The sequence below is a fragment of the Lampetra planeri genome, chromosome 1 (genome assembly GCF_965212315.1).
Source record: "Lampetra planeri chromosome 1, kcLamPlan1.2.h2, whole genome shotgun sequence".
Classification (NCBI taxonomy): domain Eukaryota; kingdom Metazoa; phylum Chordata; class Hyperoartia; order Petromyzontiformes; family Petromyzontidae; genus Lampetra; species Lampetra planeri.
Genome location: NC_136107.1, coordinates 26,682,593 through 26,699,320, shown reverse-complemented (window position 1 = coordinate 26,699,320; position 16,728 = coordinate 26,682,593). Strand labels below are relative to the sequence as shown.

General features: G+C 46.3%; 1 protein-coding gene across 9 annotated transcripts in view; it reads left to right on the top strand.

Moving 5' to 3' along the window:
• The first annotated feature begins 1,255 nt into the window (after positions 1-1,255).
• The window catches only part of LOC144720752 (src kinase-associated phosphoprotein 2-B-like), a 131,058-nt gene continuing 115,585 nt past the window's right edge, over positions 1,256-16,728 (top strand). For 8 of the 9 annotated variants that reach the window (XM_078597794.1, XM_078597786.1, XM_078597810.1 and 5 more), the window contains exons 1-3: positions 1,256-1,395; positions 7,004-7,106; positions 11,882-11,907. In XM_078597794.1, coding sequence (XP_078453920.1) covers positions 1,350-1,395; positions 7,004-7,106; positions 11,882-11,907 — 175 coding nt within the window. In that variant the 5' untranslated portion in view covers positions 1,256-1,349. The remainder of the gene's footprint in view (positions 1,396-7,003; positions 7,107-11,881; positions 11,908-16,728) is intronic. The other variant, XM_078597837.1, reaches the window with a different exon arrangement.

Below are 16,728 nucleotides of genomic sequence, written 5' to 3'. Positions count from 1 at the left end.
CCTCACCAGGTGAACCTTGAGCCCCCCCCCCCCCAAAAAAAAACGACTCATCAACAAGCAAACTTACAACGCAAGTTTTTGGTTCATTGTTGATATCATGGAGATATTAATTACGAGAATTTTGAACGTAAACAAAAAACTACCGCGTGATGGCCTCACCAGGAGAACATTGAGCCCCCCCCCCAAAAAAAAAAAACGACTCATCAACAAGCAAACTTACAACGCAAGTTGTTGGTTCATTGTTGATATCATGGAAATATTAATTACGATAATTTTGGACGTAAACAAAAAACTACCGCGTGATGGCCTCACCCAGTGTTCTTCATTGCAAGGCCCGGGGGCCACTGTCGACCCCAAACATGTGGAAACACCCCCTTCGCCCACCCCACCACCATCATCATCGTCGTGCTGATGTCAACCCAACAAACGTGCGGCTGCGCTCACACCGATGATGTCTTCTCGGCGAAAGTTGTCCCCTTCCGAAAATGTGGCCTGAACAAAAACAAAACACGTGTCTCACTCGCTCAGGAAATGGCCAACCATCACTGAACGCAGGACCGCACTCCCTCTCGAGAGTGAGCCTTGGGACTCGGCGAGGCTATTCCCGGACACATTATAACCGTGCACTGGCACGAGGACGTTAATAGGCGCGCGAAGACACCGACGTGCATAAAGGAATACTCCGAAACGATAATGCTTGTGCTGAGTGTAATGATTTCCCGCGAGGTCCCTGCGGTCAGAGCGAGCAGCCTCGTGAACTCTAAGCACGGCGCACACCCACAGCAAGAAGGTCTGCGCAGGCTCCAGTCTACAGCCCCAGGCTCCAGTCTACAGCTCCAGGTACTCGTCTACAGCCGGAGAAAAATGCACACGACCACGGAGAAAGAGACGTGACTTTTAAACCACTTTATTGCCGCCAGCAGCAACATCACTGGAGGGCGAATCCGATATGAAATACACAAAGCCACCAGCAAACAAATGAAAACGAACGCTATAAATCCACGCGCTCTTGCGCTAAATGCACCGCGCACAACGCGAAAGAAAAGTCACGTGCGAGAGAAACGCAAACTCCAAACGTGTACAACCCACGGGCCGCGTGTGGAGCAGGCGAGGAATTTGACAGCCGCAAGCTTCAGGTGACGGAAACTCGCTGATGGGGGAGGGGGGGTGGCTGCAGGCTGCGGGCCCCAACTGTAGGATGCGGGCACCGCGAGGCTGCACGCTGCAAGCAGGTGGGGGGCCGTGTCGCGGGGAGATGGAGCGGCTTGATAAGCAGGCTCTCCCTCCCTCTCCTCGCTGCTTCCGCGTGTTCGTGTTGCAGGAGCCACTTCCTCGAGCCGGCATCGGAGATGGACAGCGAGGGCCTCCCGGGAGACGTGGCCGCGCTCATCAGAGGCGAGGCGTCTGCACCACCACCATCACACACACACACACTCCTCTCCGACCCTCACCCCTCTCCCCCCCCCGTGTCTCTCTGCCTTTGTGGCTCTCTGTTCCCGTGTCTTCTGCCCCGTGTCTCCGTGTCTTTCCGTCTCCGTCACAGCCCGCCACATCCACCACGAACTTACTTGGTCGTAGACCTGCTCATACGATTATAGGAATGTAAGGTACACAATAGTATAGTATACGGTGATATAATGTGTAATCTTGATGTAGTGCCGTGTATACCCACTCCAAGGCAGCCCTGTGAATGGGTTTATAATGAGGTCGTCTGTCCGAATTACGACAACGCTGTCTTTACGGCAGACCTGTTCTTCACCTGAGGACGGCTGCTTGCGTTGTGGCCGAAACGTCGTGAGAATTGTATTTTATTATGTTTTATTTTTATCACTTTATTATTTCCCTTCTACGTGACTTTACCGAAAGAACCAAGAAGATACGACAACAATGTTTTTGTTTTTTGGTTGAATTCACAAGCGACGAACAGACAGCGTTATTTTGGGCGTAGGCTATGAACGAGTCTACTACTCTCTCTCTCTCCCTTTCTCTCTAGCGTGTGGGGCAAGTATGTGCAAACTCGCCCGTCCAAGTTTAAGTCTGCGAGCCATTCGCTAGCTTCAGGAGTGGCGCGAACAACACCGCTCAGTCCGCGCCGGAAGAGCAGATGCAGTTGTTCGCGACGCGGGTTCCATCATCGGCTTCGGGTAGGCCCCGTCGCACCGTGGAATTGTCTTGAATTCAGCTTCCGTGGAGGATGGGAAGGTGCGCGTAGCGACCAGTTCATGTTCTGAATCGGTTGATGGTAGCACCGCACTTTGATTGGAGGATCAACGGCGGCCGTAGCAATCGTGGGGTACATCGATGAGGCTTTCATTTGGGACGTCCACGGAACTCCACCGCGTTTGTGGAGGGTCCGTGGACGTTCGGGGTTTCGAACGAGTTCGTGGAGGGTCGGGCAGGTAGTGTTCTCGGGGTAAACTGATGGTGAATGCAACGGCGAACGGCGCTTGCTGAACCAGCGTCACGAGGCACGGGACTCTGAACAAGACCACGTGACGGTGCACGGCGTCACGTGACGGTGACGTCACAATGGGAGTAGAAGTGGGCGAGTGGGGGGCGGGTTGAGAGTGAATGGGGGGGGGGGGGAGACTGTCCAAGTCAGTGGTGACTTAGGAAGAGAATCAGAATTTTTATTTTTGCTGGAGGAATCCGATGAGCTATGAAGCTTTTTTTTACCCCACAGGAACAGACCCCCCCCCCACCCGGAAGTCGTCGCGTGTGTCCATTTGAACCCCCCTAACGCTGAGCTAATTATTATTAATTACGTACGCGCGATGACGTCATCACGAGTAGGCGCATGACGTCACCGCGCGTCCGTGTTGCACAGAACTAGCTTTAATTTGCAAGGTGGCAGAGAGAAGGTTAAATAAATAAATAATTATGAACCACGCGAGTGGAAACTCCATTCTGTTCTTGCGCAATGATGGCCGCAATGCAGCTCAAGAGCTACATACCAATGGCGAGGTCTGCCTGCCACGCTGGCGAGATGTTTACTACCTCGCCTGGTGTACAGGAGGCTCGTGGGTTCGATCCCGACCCCTGACAGCGCCTGTATATTTGAAGTTTTTGACATGTTCTCTCTCTCGCTCCCCGCGATCGTGTGGATTTTTCTCCGGGTCCTCCGTTTCCCTCCATCCACATTGAGAATCAACGTTCGCGCGTTCAGAATATTTGGCTGCTGCTTTCAATGTCCCCGTGATGTAATGCAACTTATCTTCTTGGTTCTTTCGGTAAAGTCACGTAGAATTGAAATGATAAAATAATAAAAATAAAACATAATAGAACAATTCTCACGACGTTTCGGCCACAACGCAAGTAGCCGCCCTCAACTTAGTTGAGCGAGAACAGGTCTGTCGAGTAGACAGAGTCTGAATGAGACTGTCTTCTCGACAGACCTGTTCTCCACCTGAGGACGGCTGCTTGCGTTGTGGCCGAAACGTCGTGAGAATTGTTCTATTATGTTTTATTTTTATTATTTTATCATTTCAATTCTACGTGACTTTACCGAAAGAACCAAGAAGATGAATCCCTGCAGTCACGAAAGCTTTACATCGAAATTTAATGCAACTTAGTTGAGCGATCATGAGGTCGCTTCTGGCAAGAGCTGCCTCGCTCAGTGGCGCCTTACCTGGTGAAATAAAATATAAAAATGCATAGTTTTAAATGAAATGCCCCTACAGAATCTGCCGCTGCTGCTTCCGCAGAGGGGCCGTCCATAAATGACGTCACGCACCTAGGGGGGGGGGGGTCAGACATTTGTGACGATGTGTGACGAGGGGGGCGTTTGAGAAATGTGACGTCACATCAAAATGCGCAACTTTAAATGAATATAGACAACACGTTCTACTTAATTAAACAGGGTTTTTAATAAATGTTTTCTCCTACAACATCAGAGTGCAGCGGCACATTAAATACGCACTACAATGACAATAGTTTAAAGCGATTTCAAGCACGGTTCATTTTCAAGATGGAAATATGGTTTTGGGGTGGTGGGGGGGCAGAGCTTTGTGACGTCTGACTTTTTGTGACGCCTTGTGACGATGGGGGGGGGGGGGGGTCAAAAATCGTCCAAAATCGCGTGACGTCATTTATGGACGGCCCCATTGCTCTCACAGCCGCTGTGGGCATTTAAATTCTGTGGCGGGTGGGTTTGGAGGGCTGGGGTGAGACGAGCGAGCGCGCGCGCGAGAGAGGGATGAGAGGATGACCACTTGCTCCTCTGTGGGTTGTTCCATTGGCAGAGCCGCGAAGGGGGGGGGGGTCGATGGCCTGGGGTAAGGGGGGGGGGCTACCGTCAAGCAGTGGATTGATCATGGCTGATGATGGCTAATCTTTAATGAGACTATTAAGGGTTGTTTTTTTTTAACAGGATGTCCAGTAGCGAGTCGCAACAACAAACGATACAAACGCAAATAAATGCGTGTAAAGTAGAGAAACGCTAAACGTGTTACGAAAAATCACAAGAGGAAACAAATTGGTAACGTGTTTAACACGTAGCTGGCTTTCGCGACCAATATTCTTCATGATAAAGGTTTTTGGGTGAGATCGCGTAAGTATAAATGTGTCGTAACCCTCCACCACCCGACACAGCCAGTAAGGTTTGTCACGTGAACAAACACGTGCGAATTAGTTACTAGTATAGGTGTACAGTAGTGTATAGTGTAGTGTTCAGTAGTGTATAGTGTAGTGTATAGTAGTGTATAGGGTGTATAGTAGTGTATAATGTAGTGTATAGTGTAGTGTATAGTAGTGTATAGTTTAGTGTATAGTAGTGTATAGTGTAGTGTACAGTAGTGTATAGTGTAGTGTATAGTAGTGTATAGTTTAGTGTATAGTGTAGTGTATAGTAGTGTATTGTATAGTCGTGTAGTTTGTAGTGTAGTGTATAGTGTAGTGTATAGTGTAGTGTATAGTGTAGTGTATAGTAGTGTATAGTGTAGTGTATAGTATAGTGTAGTGTACAGTATTGTATAGTGTAGTGTATAGTGTAGTGTATAGTGTAGTGTACAGTAGTGTATAGTGTCGTGTACAGTAGTGTATAGTGTCGTGTATAGTAGTGTATAGTATAGTGTAGTGTATAGTAGTGTATTGTATAGTCGTGTAGTATGTAGTGTATAGTGTAGTGTATAGTGTAGTATGTAGTGTATAGTGTAGTAGTGTATAGTGTAGTGTATAGTGTAGTATGTAGTGTATAGTGTAGTGTATAGTAGTGTATAGTGTAGTGTATAGTGTAGTGTATAGTAGTGTATAGTGTAGTGTATAGTATAGTGTAGTGTACAGTATTGTATAGTGTAGTGTATAGTGTAGTGTATAGTAGTGTATAGTGTAGTGTACAGTAGTGTATAGTGTCGTGTACAGTAGTGTATAGTGTCGTGTATAGTAGTGTATAGTGTATACTGTATAGTATAGTGTAGTGTATAGTAGTGTATTGTATAGTCGTGTAGTATGTAGTGTATAGTGTAGTGTATAGTGTAGTATGTAGTGTATAGTGTAGTAGTGTATAGTGTAGTGTATAGTGTAGTATACTACTTTAGCCCACCGGTGTGGTGGAAAGTAAATCCACAGCATTTACAATTTGAGTAGTACGACGTTTCGCTGGTAATTGTGTACATCCAGCATCATCGGGAGATTTGCCGGATGTTGCCATCTAACCCAAAACACCTTTATTATGAATGAACAACGTATAAAGGTACAACGTGCATAAGTACATCAATTCCTACCGATTTTTCAACACTCAATGCAAGCATGGACAAGGCAGCAAAACAGTCCCAGACCACACCAAGACGACAACACACAGTACTCCCTCAATAAGAATCCACGTTGACATTGAACTATCGATACTATCGGTGGTAAGCATCAAAGCTCGAAATAGGCGGGTAAACAAATCTCTTAAAAACTAAAAACAAATAAAAGTACATCATTACTTTTTTTATTTAAAGCTTTCGTGACTGCAGGGATTCATATTCTTGGTTCTTTCGGTAAAGTCACGTAGAAGGGAAATAATAAAATAATAAAAATAAAAAACAATCATGATCATCATGATGATGATTGCTTGTGTTGCAGTCGAAACGTCGTGATAATTTTATTGTTTTATATTTTTATTATTTTATTATTTCCCTTCTACGTGACTTTACCGAAAGAACCAAGAATAGCATTATTTTTGTTATCTTACCTGCTAAAAAAACCCCCACTTGATCGATCAGCTTATTTTTTCAAAACGGCGGTGCAACGGCCAGCATTATTGCCCCTAAGCTCCTCTTCTTGGTTCTTTCGGTAAAGTCACGTAGAAGGGAAGTAATAAAATAATAAAAATAAAACATAATAAAATATTTTATTTATTAAAATAATAAAGATAAAACATAATAAAATATTTTATTTTATTATGTTTTATTTTTATTATTTCATTACTTCCCTTCTACGTGACTTTACCGAAAGAACCAAGAAGATGAATCCCTGCAGTCACGAAAGCTTTAAATCGAAATTGCCCCTAAGCTGTTTGTCATCGGGGCATTTCGAGGCTCATCCCAGGCAGGAACCTCGCAGCGAACGAAACGCCGAGGCCACGAGTGTCGTGTGGACGTCTTTAAACGACACGCCTCGGCGATTCCGCGAGAAGTCCGCGTGCGTGCGTGTGCGTAGTGGATGGGGAGCGGTGGTGTAGCGGTTAGCGCTGCGCTACGAACCTGGCGATCCGAGCTCGATTCCCGCACACGGTCAAAATCAGTGACGATTATCTGAACTGGTCCTGGGCCACGCTTGGGTCGATTCAGCCTCAAATGATTACCTGGAGCGGTGTGTAAACATCGCCACTGGGGAGACAAAGGCGGCCGGGCGTGGTGCTGGCCACCCACCCCCCTCGTGTGCCGTTCTGGCCTTCATAGGTGCTCGCTAACAGCACTTGCCCCTACGGTCTCTTAAGGCTACACGGGGGATCTTTGTATGTGTGTGGTGGGGGGGGTGTGGGAGGGTGGCTCACGGCGCTCTTTCGCGTTGATCTCCGCAGAGATGGACAACTTCCTGAGGGCGATCGCCGATGAGAAGATGGACGTGAAGACGAAGGTGCTCAAGATATCGCTGCAGAAACGCGTGCAGCTCTGCCGAGATCAGTAAGCGCCATTGCAATGTGTCTCTCGCGCGCGGATTATTTGGCGTTGCCCAGTGAGTCAAGGCGGTAATTATAATAAATATTGGGACACACACACACACACACCCCCTCCCCAATATTCAAATATGCTAAAAATGTCCTCGCCAAAATATTGCGGTAAAATAGATTTATGTTTATATGATTGTGGTTATGGTTGTACTTTATTAATCCATAATCTTTGCCATTACATACAATGAAAGAAGAAAACTATAAAAAGAAAAAAACAGAGCAATGTAATACAATACACTATTATACATTATTGTAAAAAAAAATCCATCCTATGTGTTAGTTCTTTTTTTTATATTTTAGGCAAAAAATTCGTTTTCAAATTCAGATTTTTTTTGGGGGGGGGGGGCCCCCAGACCCCCTGAAAGATTTGGTCCCCCCAAATGTTCACTCCTTGGCTACGGCCTTGCAGTGAGTCGATACGCCCTCAAATCGGGTTTCATCAGCAGAAACAACCCACACTGCCCGACCCCCACATACGCAACAAGTCACAGTGATTACTCTTTGGTTCTTTCGGTAAAGTCACGTAGAAAATAAAATCAGATAATAATAGAATACGACGTTTCGGTTGCAACACAAGGAGCCATCATCAGGTAAGAATGAATGATACAACACAGACACGAAAACAACTTAGGCACACACACATGCTGAGAGAGAGAGAGACACACATGTTTCCGTGCCTGTGTTTTATCATTCGTTCTTACCCGATAATGGCTCCTTGTGTTGCAACCGAAACGTCGTATTCTATTATTATTTGATTTGATTTTCTACGTGACTTTACCGAAAGAACCGAACAGTAATTCCCGCAGTCGCGAAAGCTTCGAATCTAGTTTAAGTCACAGCGAAATCAACGGATAAATAAGCAATAACGGATAAGCGAGAATACTCAAATTAGCATAGCAAATCATGCTCGCAATATAACGATTTACATCACGACAGACATCAGGGCTTCATTTTAATTGAGCCGTGAACAGGTTTTGGGGCCTGCTCCGTGACGTCACGTATTCAGGACCCACCGTTTCGTATACGCCACCGTGTATTGCGGGACCTTGATATATTGAAGAGGGGGGGGGAGGTTGTTTTTTGCCGAATTCGACGATCTTCAAGAATCTCTCCGTTATCGTGAACGACTCACCCGCGTTTTGGGATGATTGTTAAATTCGTTATTTCGAAAGAATATTATTATTATTTATCATCATAGAATTTTTATTATTGCTCTATTTGTTAGGCTTCTACACCGTGCCTTTGCTCTTGTCACATCCACCGTTCCAATTGATATCCGGGGTGGTAGCACGTTTGCCGCTTGTTGCAGAGATTCGCAGTTCCAAATCAAGCGGGCGCCTTGGTTAATACTGCGGGCGTATTGCCCATACATCACGCTACGACTGCCGTTTGCGTCTAAAGTTGACGTTAAATAATTCCATGACGTCATTGAACAGCATTGTGGCCCACATTTGTCAGCTTGGACGAAAGTAACGACAATTGGAAATGTAAACTAAAAATATATATATTTTTTAATTTCCAGCTCTGGCCCACCGAGCTATAGTTAGAGGCTTCAGTAGGGAGATCAGTTCGTGTCAATTTTAGCTGTTCCGAGGCCCTCTCACAGCTGACAGACCTCGACATTGGCCCAACATTAAACTAAACTATTGTTTTATTGTAGCAGGTAAGGCCCCACTGAGCTATGTAGTTCCTTTTTCAGAAGCGGCCTGGCCACAAATGGAAGCTCATCGGAGTGGCTTATCACGTGGAAATGTACAGCAGCCGAATACTCTAAACCCACCCATGTCGATTCTAAATGTGGAGGGAACAACCGGAGGACCCGGAGAAACATTCACGCGACCACGGGGAAAACACGCAAACTCCAAAGATTCTGGCGACAAAGTCGGGATCGAACCCGCGACCTCCTGTATAGCAGGCGATGTAGTTAACTTCTCGCCACGTGGCACCCCCCTTGAAAAACGAGGTCACGAGACTCAGCGAGGCTGCTCCTTCGTAAACAAACATGATGATGATTATAATAATACATTTCATACTCTGGTTCTTTCGGTAAAGTCACCTAGTTAGAAACAAGTATAACCCGTAAAAACAAAGTTTTTCACTATAAATCCTGTATATGCGTGGCGGCTAGAGTCCTCTCGTCCTCTGGCTTGAGATGGCTGCCACCTATGGGTCAGATGATTGCATGGCAGCATTGAGTAATTGGTAATTAAATATAATAATTATGTCCTAAAAAGTGCAAAATTTTGGGAAACATTTTTCACGAACATTAATTGTCACGCACAACGAGTCTGTGTGCAAAATGTCAGCTCGATTGGATCACGGGAAGTGGGTTAAAAAACGACCGAAAGATTTGCACGGTCCTAAGCAAGCAAGTGAACTTAATATAAAGGATTTTTTTATAAACGAATACATTTCGTTCTACCGCATAGTTCCAACTCACCCTCAATTCTCCCTCCTGCTCACCCCGCCGTCCTCGGCTGTTTCCCCGTCTGTGCGGGGGACGTCATTAAACATTTCCAGTGAGTGCAGCTTAATTTCCCAGCCCAAAAAAAAAGAAGCCACAATTAACCGTTAGGGGCAATTGAATTCCAGTGGCACAGCCGTTGCATGTATAAGTGCTTCCCGCTGTGACGATGTAACTAGGAGCTAGCAGTCAGTAACCGGCAGGCAAAAAAGAAAACACGGAAAAATCTGACTTCCTTAAAATTCACTCACGATGACAATGCCGCGCTAATTGCAATTGCACGCTTCCACCGCGTATTAATGACTCGCCTCTCTGGGGAGGTAATAGTTAATTTACAATTAATTATGCAGTACGTACAGTGGTAATAGTCTGTGTTGGAGATCACCGTTCGGTTTGCAATTAAAATAAAAAGAACATCCTAACTGTTTTCGTAAATTAGATTTCACTTTGCAAAGTTATTATGCCTCCTTTTTTTGAGGGGGGGGGGGGCCCAAGTTCGTAAATTAAAGAGCGCGTGTCTACTCACAGACGTGGGGGGGGGAGCCGTTATTTGGAGCGTGTGTGGCTAATGAAGTGTTAAATAAGTAAAGCCTGCTTCCATACCCATTCTCCTCGCAATGCCATCAACCCTCCTTCCCAATCCTTCCCACCGTCGCATTTCTTCTCTTTCCATCCCATTCCCATCTGGCCACGTGCCTTCACGTCCAAACCCACATCTTACCATCCAATACCTACCCAATTCCATCCATTCCCATTTAAACCCATCACATCGATTCTTATCAAAATTCCATCCACTTCACGTGACTTACCTTCTCTTAGCATCCTCTACAAAATTAATTCGCATCTCGCTGCACTCCATCCCTTATCATCCCCTTGTCATCCTCTCCAAACCAACTCCTTTCTCTGACACTCCAGCCTTATTTGATCCCATCCCATTTCAGTGAAATTACCGTGCCACCTCATCACGACTCTTAACCCATCTCGTCCAATCTCATCCCACCCCTTCTCGTGGTACGACATGCTGTCCGTCTTTCCACAAAGTACCTGCACTCTTCATTGGAGATGGCGTGTCCCGTCCTGCGATGGACTTCATTCCATGTGAAGTGAAAAAATAATCCCACGGATCGAGTGTATAGCCGTGTGATCTGCACATGCAGCCACGCAACACACGCACACACACGGGGGAAGTAATAAAATAACAAAAATAAAACATAATAAAATAATTCTCACGACGTTTCGGCTACAACGCAAGCAGCCGTCTTCAGGTGAAGAATGCAAAGTTATTATGCCATTCTTCACCTGAAGACGGCTGCTTGCGTTGTAGCCGAAACGTCGTGAGAATTATTGTATTATGTTTTATTTTTGTTATTTTATTACTTCCCTTCTACGTGACTTTACCGAAAGAACCAAGAAGATGAATCCCTGCAGTCACGAAAGCTTTACAACGACAATAAATGTCAACATCAGAGTTTAACGAGAAACGTTTGCAATAAATCCGAGCTTTAAAAAAAAACATTCAAATAAAAAATACTTCGGATGCCAGACGTGAAAGAGCGATACCGTTTCCGTTTTGATTTCCGAGTTTCAACAGATATAGCCAGATGCGCGGACGGAGGGCCGCTATAATTTATGGTGAGATGAGAGCCCCGGTGAGAGCCGAGGAGTGGTGGCTCCCGAGGGAGGCAGTTCACCAACACGGCGGAGAATCGCACCTACCGCGCGACCATCGTTTCAGCCTACCTCACCTATTAACATCGTTTTTATTTTTACCAGGTAAGACTCCACTGAGCTACATTGATCTTTTTTTTTAGAGGCGACCTGGCCACAAATGATAGCTCAACGGAGCGGCTCATCGCGTGCAAATTCACTGCGGCTAAATACTCTAAACGCAAGTTGATTCTAAATGGGGGGGGGGTAGGACTGGCGGACACGGAGAAAAATCCACGCGACCACGGGGAGCGAGACTCCAAATATACGAACTGTGTGTATAGAACTGCTGTTTGTGTGTAGATTGTTGTCCTTTCCCCGCACCTCCGATCATCACGGCTGGCCACGTACGGTGCGAAAGAAGTTCTAGATACACACGCAATGAAGGGCATCCCGATGAGATTTTTATTTGGACTGTGCCACGCAATGACACCCTACCGCCTGTACGCTCGCGTGTTAACACAGCAGAGTGAATAACAACAACGATAACAACAATAACAACAACAATAACAACAACAGTAATAACGCAACCGGTTTCGCTTCTGTTTACTTCTTAGGTACCGACTGGACCTGACTCACCGTGGTACGTTCACTTTCTTACGTATTTTGTTTCACATTCATTTAAATATCCATAATTCCCCCCTGCCCCCCCCCCTGACCCCCGCCCCCGTGCCTTATGATGAATATGGTTTTGTTCAGAATCAGAAGTTTAATTCCCGAGTCAAGCACGTAGAGCTAAGAAGCTATTTTGAAAGGCCAAACTCTGCCGCAAGACAACTTACAAAATATTCCACAACTACACTTGTAAGCAAACATAAACACACACTTGATACGGTCAGAGCTATTATGTTGTAAAGCTGCATTCACACTTAAACCTGGAGTGGTCTTAACAATTGAGTCGGTTTAAATGAGGACGGAGATGGAATGATGGAGATTGGCAAGATACGCAACTGGATGGTTACAATGCAGGTGATTATTTTGGTAAATGTCCAAACGGTGGTGCCTCTTTGTTGAGCTATCAATCGTGGCCAGGTCGCTTCTGAAAAAATTAACCCGTAAAAACAAAGTTTTTCACTATAAATCCTTTATATGTGTGGCATCGGTTTTATTTTATTATTAATTTCTGTTTTTCTTGAGTAAGAGTTTCATTTTTATCACATTGGTATTTTAAATTAAATATGAAGAAAAAAAAATCCTAAAAAGTGGAAAATTTAGGAAAAACATTTTCACGAAAATAAATTGTCACGCACAACGAGTCTGTGTGCAAAATGTCAGCTCGATTGGATCACCGGAAGTGGGTTAAAAAACGACCGAAATATTTGCACGGTCGTAAGCGCGCAAGCGCGCAAGCAAGTCAACTTAATATAAAGGATTTAAAAATAAGTTAATGCCTCAGTGGGCTTTGCCTGGTAGGATGGGAACGGTTTCGTTTTGTTCGTGTGTTTGGGTGATGTGTTTACCGTTCGTGTACTCAGTACTACTATCACGTTTTATACTGTTTGCTGTTGTAACGTGCTTACCCGTGCTGGGCATCTGTGCAAAAAGAGCTTTATAGCGCATCGGATTCCTCCAGGGAAAAAAAAATGTTCAGATTCTGGGTTAAATGCCATCTTCCAAATGTTGTCTCAAGCTCTAAATGCCCCCTTCCCCACCTCCCCAAAAACAAACCTTATAGCTGAGTCAAAAAAGATGATACATTTGTTCCGCTAATATAAATTATTTAGGACTTCCTGCCATTTAGAGAGATACGTGGAATGAGTTTTGTCACCAGAAGTGGGGGGCTGGAGGGGGAGAGGAGGGGGGAGGGGCTGGGTGGTCCGAGGGGTGCCAAACAAAGTTTGAGAAACACGGCAACTCCACCGATGACATTCAGGCCACCACGTGGGGCTTGTGCAGTACACGTGGTGGCTAGAAGCAGACGACGACATCGGAGTGGCAGTCGAGGATTGAACGAGTCCGCGGGTTGGTGTGAGAGCCGCCCCCGCAGGCGACTTGCGGGCAGACTTTCATCCAGCGGTGGAGTGGTCGTGTGGGGACGACGCGACGGGTTGACCTCGTGACCTGCAAAGCAGCCACTTGAGGGCGCTATATTCACCCCCATTCTCTTTTTGTTTGTTTATATACATAAGGGAAATTTGTGAATAAGTGTGTCTGTTCGAAATGTTTAGCGTACTTCCCAACATGCAACATTCTTGAAATTTTGCATGTGGGTAGCATCCAGACTGTACACAATGCAACAAGTATAAAAATAGATTTCATTCAGACGCTGTCTTTCTGACAGACCTGTTCTCCACCTGAGGACGGCTGCTTGCGTTGTGGCCGAAACGTCGTGAGAATTATTTTATTATGTTTTATTTTTATTATTTTATTATTTCCATTCTACGTGACTTTACCGAAAGAACCAATAAGATATAAAAATCGACTTTTGTATTTGGGGGGGGGGGGGGGGGTGCGCAATAATGGGTATATTTTGCACGGCAAGTGAGCGGTGACGTCAAATCTGTGATGTCACCCGCATGCCGCAGAGTTACGCAGCGTGCCTGCTGACGTCACGCATCCCCCCCACCCACCCTCCGCATATTAATCCAAGACAATAATCCAAGTCTCGGGCGAAGCCGGCTAGTAAAGATAGTTGAATATAAATCAATTCTATGGGAACCTCATTTGCCAGTAAAAATATGATAATTGGTTTTTTACCCTTCTATCTGACAACAAAACTGACACCTTTTTACAAGGAGTCATGTTTGCATAGACCACAATACCTGCAGTCATAATGCAAACAAAAAATATAACTCTGATGATGTGCACTGTCCTTGAAGTTGATTGGTCCACACCCGAGACAGCTTTCCTTAGAGCCTAGTCTCACATGGGTTGGACCAGATGACGCCAAAAGGCGCACAACTCAAAGACAATGCACCATCAGAGTATGAGAGCTCGGGGCAAGCATCTACACTATGGGAACCTCATTTGCCAGTAAAAATATGATAATTGGTTTTTTACCCTTCTATCTGGCAACAAAACTGACACCTTTTTACAAGGAGTCATGTTTGCATAGACCACAATACCTGCAGTCATAATGCAAACAAAAAATATAACTCTGATGATGTGCACTGTCCTTGAAGTTGATTGGTCCACACCCGAGACAGCTTTCCTTAGAGCCTAGTCTCACCAATTATCATATTTTTACTGGCAAATGAGGTTCCCATAGTGTAGATGCTTGCCCCGAGCTCTCATACTCTGATGGTGCATTGTCTTTGAGTTGTGCGCCTTTTGCCGTCATCTGGTCCAACCCATGTGAGACTAGGCTCTAAGGAAAGCTGTCTCGGGTGTGGACCAATCAACTTCAAGGACAGTGCAGATTATCAGAGTTATGTTCTTTTGTTTGTATTATGACTGCAGGTATTGCGGTCTATGCAAACATGACTCCTTGTAAAAAAGTGTCAGTTTTGTTGCCAGATAGAAGGGTAAAAAACCAATTATTATAAATCAATTGTTTTCATTAATTTTTCTAAAATTTTTGATTCGACTGGGGGTGGCGGCGGGCGGGGGGGAGATTCGTTAAAGTGTAAATGTGAAAAATAATCATCTGTTAAACCTTTACTACTCCTCCTACTACTACTACTACCGTATTCTCCGGACGCACATGTGCCCTGAAGTTTAAAGGAAAACGTGTGAGTGTAGGGGGGGCACAGAGAATACGTATAATCCTTAAATCACAATTCCCGTGCCCTATGCTGAAATGGCTAAACGTGCGCGCATGCGTATTTTGTTGAAGAAAAGGGCATGAATGTTTCAGCCAATTGCCCTGATTATTCGCGTGCACGCTCACTCCACGTATGCCAGCACAGACAATAACATCTGCAGTGTTTTGTGCCGTGCGTGTATATAGCGCGCGCGCGTGTGTGTGTGCTCCCCTAGGTCGACTCAGCCTTAAATGAGTATCCTCCTGGTGCAGGTGTGTAAACAGCAGCACTGGGGAGACAAAGGCGGCCGGGCGTGGTGTTCGCCACCTACGCTCCTGTGTGCCGTGCCAGCCTGCATAGGTGCTCGCTAACAGAACTTGCCCCAACGGTCTGTTAAGGCTATACGGGGGATCTTTGTCTTTGTGTGTGCAGTGGGGAGCGGTGGTGTGGCGGTTAGCGCGCTGCGCTGTGAACTTGGCGATCCGATTTTGAATCCAGCTGATGGCCAACATCAGCGACGAACCTTCCCCTAGGTGGAATCGGCCTTCAACGTGTACCTGGTCGCAGTGCGTTAAACATTGCCACCAGGGAGACAAATGCGGCCGGGCGTGTGACTGGTTGCTCTCGCGTGCCGTGCTGGTCTTCAAAGCCACTCCCTAACAGCACTTGCCCCAACAGTCCGTCAAGGCTACAAGGGCGAGGCGCTAAATCTTTGCCCTTTCTTTCGAACGTACGTGGTTTATGCGTTGCGCGCGTGCGCGTGTGTGCTCATCTTAGCCTTGGTAGATGTGTGTGTACGTTTCGTACGTGGTGGTGTGTGGGTGATGGGAGCGGGGTCTGTGTCCCATGGGGAGGCGTCTCCCCCCCCTTCCTCCTCCTCCTCACCTCGCCGGAGCCACAATCCGGGCTCCCTGGCAACATTCCAGTGAGTGCCACCATAAATCAAATAGCCTCTCCTCCCCACAAACTCTTTTTTCTCTCTCTCTCTCCTCTTTCCAACCATAAAACATGTGCTTGCCTGGCGAGCTTCAATAACGCAGCGACTCTACAAACGGCAAACATCCCCCCACGTGTAGAGCCTTTAAAATACTCTTGGAGGGGGCCAAGTGCTGTTCGCGAGCACCTATGAAGGCCGGGCAAGGCACACACACACACACGAGAGAGGGGGTGGTGGTGTGAGTGGCCAACACCACGCCCGGCCGCCTTAGTCTCCCTAGCGAGTATGGTTTATTTTAGTTTTTTGTTCAAAAACCCGCATCTTGAAATTCATTTTTTAACAGCTGAGTCGTACATGGAGTTAGCGCAACGACCGGTTTCGTAAAATCGTCACGGGTGTTGCTGCATAAGTGGGACTGGAGCGCGCTCACCGCCACCCCTCCGCTCCCCCTTATAGCCCTAGCCCGCGTTTTTGGTGCGCACGGAGATAGACGATGACAAATAGTGGTGGTGGTGATGCGCGCGCAATGCACGTGCACACGGACACACGTCATAATAACGATGACAGCACGCGCGAGTATACATCGCATACAATTAACGCGTCGTTCGCCCCGATTGCTGAGCACGTGCGCGCAACAGCCCCCCAAAAACGGCAAGCGGCCAGCAACAGGCAGCACCTATTGATTCCACTACGGAGCACACAAGGCGGTTGGGTGGCCAAACCCACGCCCGTTTTTGCACACCGCGCCAGGTAAACTCATTTGAGGCTGAGTCGACCTAGGGGA